This window comes from Mangifera indica, chromosome 1, assembly GCF_011075055.1.
Source record: "Mangifera indica cultivar Alphonso chromosome 1, CATAS_Mindica_2.1, whole genome shotgun sequence".
In the NCBI taxonomy this organism is placed as follows: Eukaryota; Viridiplantae; Streptophyta; class Magnoliopsida; order Sapindales; family Anacardiaceae; genus Mangifera; species Mangifera indica.
In genome coordinates, this window is record NC_058137.1 from 19,897,562 (window position 1) to 19,900,919 (window position 3,358).

General features: G+C 36.7%; 1 protein-coding gene across 1 annotated transcript; it reads right to left on the reverse strand.

Moving 5' to 3' along the window:
* Window positions 1-796: 796 nt before the first annotated feature.
* Window positions 797-2,461, reverse strand: LOC123210986 (homeobox-leucine zipper protein HAT22-like). Its single transcript, XM_044629488.1, has 3 exons — window positions 1,712-2,461; window positions 1,518-1,597; window positions 797-1,340 (listed from the first exon to the last, which is right to left on the reverse strand). Exons 1-3 carry the CDS (start codon window positions 2,183-2,185, stop codon window positions 1,055-1,057), a joined length of 840 nt encoding a protein of 279 aa, XP_044485423.1. The 5' UTR covers window positions 2,186-2,461; the 3' UTR covers window positions 797-1,054.
* Window positions 2,462-3,358: the final 897 nt, after the last annotated feature.

Sequence of the window (3,358 nt, forward strand, 5' to 3'; positions counted from 1 at the left end):
CAGATAATGCCTACACTACACCAATGAAATAATTTGATTATTTTTATATAAATGGCTTTAAAAACCCATGAATGTAGGCCGTTGATTGTTGTGATCAACCTAAGATACGGTCTATTATTGTAAAAGGTGAATATGTTTGTCAAGCTTTTTATAAATGGATATGATGAGACTTGGAAGTCCACGAGGAAATCACGTGGGAAAGACCCCACAAGTACCCTGAAAGAGAGAGCAACTCACGAGACCTAAAGCCTTTTAATTTCTTTTTCTTTTCAACACTAATAATAATCATCCATTCCTTTCTTCCCCTACACGCCTCTCAAGTCCACTGCCTCTCTCTCTCTCTCTCTCTCTCTCTCTCTCTCTCTTTTATTAACAACTGAACTGAGATGCAATACACGTGAGGTAACCTCCTCCTCTTTCACACCCTTTTTCTCCCTTAATCAAGGACTCTAATTACATGAATAATTGAATTTCATTATATAAAATATTTATCCAAATCTTTTCTTAATCTCCAAGTCATCTAGCCCCATTACTTTGCACATTATATGGGGTCACTGATCGATTGCCGTGTTTACCAGTTCATAATAATATGATTAAACTAATCGATTTTAACTTTGATTTCATTTCAAAGTCAATATAACACTAACATATAAAATCTCATAATTAAAACGTAAATATGAGACTAAATATTCGCTGAATGTCTTCAAACCTAATAGAGGTCTAAGGTTGTCTCAAGATTGAGATCCGACGACAATATAATAAAAGCCAACAACAATTAAATAAAAATGTTGGAGAATTAAAGGCAACAAGCATATTCCGATGATATATAAATATTGTTTAAAAAATTTACAAGCTTACTGTAAAAAGATATGATCATAATATATGATGAGATTGATGATCAGCGATAAGATAACTATGTTGTACGAATAAATTAATTACATTAACTCGTTCTTTGGTTTTTTTACCACTACAACCCTAAAACAAAAAAATAGGAGGGGTTCTGGGTTCATGATCTATGTATCAATTCTTGTTTGATTGTCCTAATGAATCCTATTTAACAAGTAGCTGCCGAATTGGCAAAGGGATTATAGCAGTGAGTAGGTTTTGCAGCCATTGAATATGAAGGCTTGTTAGATGCTCCATCACCGACGCCGCCAATCCTTTCACAAGAGGGGCACATGGTGAGCGTGGCCGCCGGCAATTGCATGTAAAAGGGTTGCGCTAGTTTCAAGGCTTTGAGATCTGAAAGCTCTTTCTGCAGCCTCCTGTTCTCATCAGTCAGTGATTCACAACATTTCTTCAAGAACTCGCAGTCAACCTCCGTTTGCTTCAGCTTTGTCCTGAAACAACAATAACAAAAACTCACGATCTAGAAAGAAAAAGGACAAGTTCTTGTTGTGTCTACTGTGAGCACAACTCCTTTGAGATTGAAGATTTTTCTTCTAGGGTTATTTTTATTTACAGTTTTCTTCTGGGTGGGGGACAAGAAATATTATGTGGGCCTTTTGGATATTTACCTTGCTCTTCTGTTCTGGAACCATACTTCAACTTGTCTTGGTCGAAGGTTCAACTGCCTTGCTAAAGCTAGTTTCTGCTTCTGGTGTTGATAGATCGCAATGAAAAAGATTATATTTTTATAGGTTACAACAATAAAAATTCAAGAAAATAACCATTAGCTAGGGAGAGAAAGAGGAAAGGGAGAGATAATTACAGGATTGAGAGTGCTATGTTGTTTAAAGCTTTCTTCCAGAAGAGCAGACTGGTCTTTGGTGAGTCTAAGTTTTTTCCTTGCATTAACAGCATCTTCATCTTCATCACTAACTCTCGAAGAAACCCTCTCGACCTCGGCCTCTTCACAGCTAAGATCTCTCTCCCTTTTGATCCTGCCACTAGAAAATGAAGAAACAACACTATGAGGAGGAGAACCTTGACGATACACGTCATGATGAGCAGTAACAACAGCAGCAGCATCTTCAAAACCTTTGTTCACATCAATAACACCACTCTTTTTGGCAGCAACTCCATGATAGAAATCACCGGAAAGACTCAAAGTAAGAGATGGCTCAGACGGTGGTGGTTGAGGCTTCTTAGGGATGATGGGTTTTGAAGGGTTCTGATCATTGTTAATCGCAGTGAAACCTAAACCCAGAACAAGGCCAGTGTTACACCTACCATCTAAATCCATTTAGTGTGGGTTGTTAGTGAGAGAAATAATGAAAGAGAAAGAGTTTGAGGATGAGAAAAATGAAGAAGGGGTCTTATTAAGAAGGAGAGAATGAGTAAGACTTTTTGGTACATAGAGAGGAGTTGGAGTTCGGTGGGTGGGTGGGTGGCTTGGGAGATGATTATAAATCAGAGGAATGAATATGTGAAGAAATGAATCTGGGTGTAAGAAATTATGAAAGACCCTTTTTCTCTGAATTCTCTCTACACAAAGGTTGACCATTTGAACCCCACTACTGTTATCTTCCATTATAACAGCAAAGAAAACAATATTTAAAAAAATCTATATCAAAAGGAAAAAAAAAAACAGCTTTCTCTCTCTCTCTCTCTCTCTCTCTCTCTCTCTCTCTCTTTTCCATATTAAGAATTCCACACTACAGTTTTCATGGGAGTGGGAAACACATCAAGAGCATGATTCGTCACCCCTGAACGTACAAAAAATAATTCCACCACATACTTTTTTCCCATATATGATTCTTTCTCTTGCATATATATCTTATTTACTTTTTCATGCCTGTTGAACTATCAATTATTGTCTAACTTTTGTAATCTTGTTATTTCTCATATTTTATAGTCTTCTTCTCTCTGCTAACTCTTTACGAAACACTAATAAATAGCAAGCTAGCCCATGTTCTCTGCATTCATTCAAAGACTATTCACTTACCGTGATAATTAACTAAAAAAGGAAAAAAAAAATTTGTTCAAAAGGGATGATTATTGGATATTAACAAGTTTCCTTGATGAGAGACCACATGAACTGTCTCCAACTCCATGCCTGGTTTTAAGTGGGTAGAGATGGGCACCATGTCACCTTGTTTACCAAATTTGAAATTCCTTTAATTAATGGAGATGAGGTGGGTGGTTTTTCCGCTTGCTTATTATGAATATTGGAGATTAGATGAGATGGATAGAGATGTGCACTATGATATGAAGAAATGTATGAAGATGATGATGATGATGGTGGGTTGTTTTGTTTGTTGTGAAAATAATAAAAAGGAAAGTAGGTAGAAGACACACCATTGGAGTTTCAAAGAGTTATCATGGTGCCAGAATATGATTCATCAACAAGAATCCGGATCTTTGCTTAACTAGAAAGTTGATGTGGAGTTCTTAATTGGGTCCTACTCCTTCTCTC

Bases quoted from the DNA above. Each gene is read 5' to 3' on its own strand.
- LOC123210986 (XM_044629488.1), bottom strand. From the start codon at position 2,185: ATGGATTTAGATGGTAGGTGTAACACTGGCCTTGTTCTGGGTTTAGGT. The intron at 1,598-1,711 runs GTAATTATCTCT...TATCAACACCAG, and splicing joins AACATAGCACTCTCAATCCT to AAGCAGAAACTAGCTTTAGC. The intron at 1,341-1,517 runs GTAAATATCCAA...TTGTTGTTTCAG, and splicing joins TTCCAGAACAGAAGAGCAAG to GACAAAGCTGAAGCAAACGG.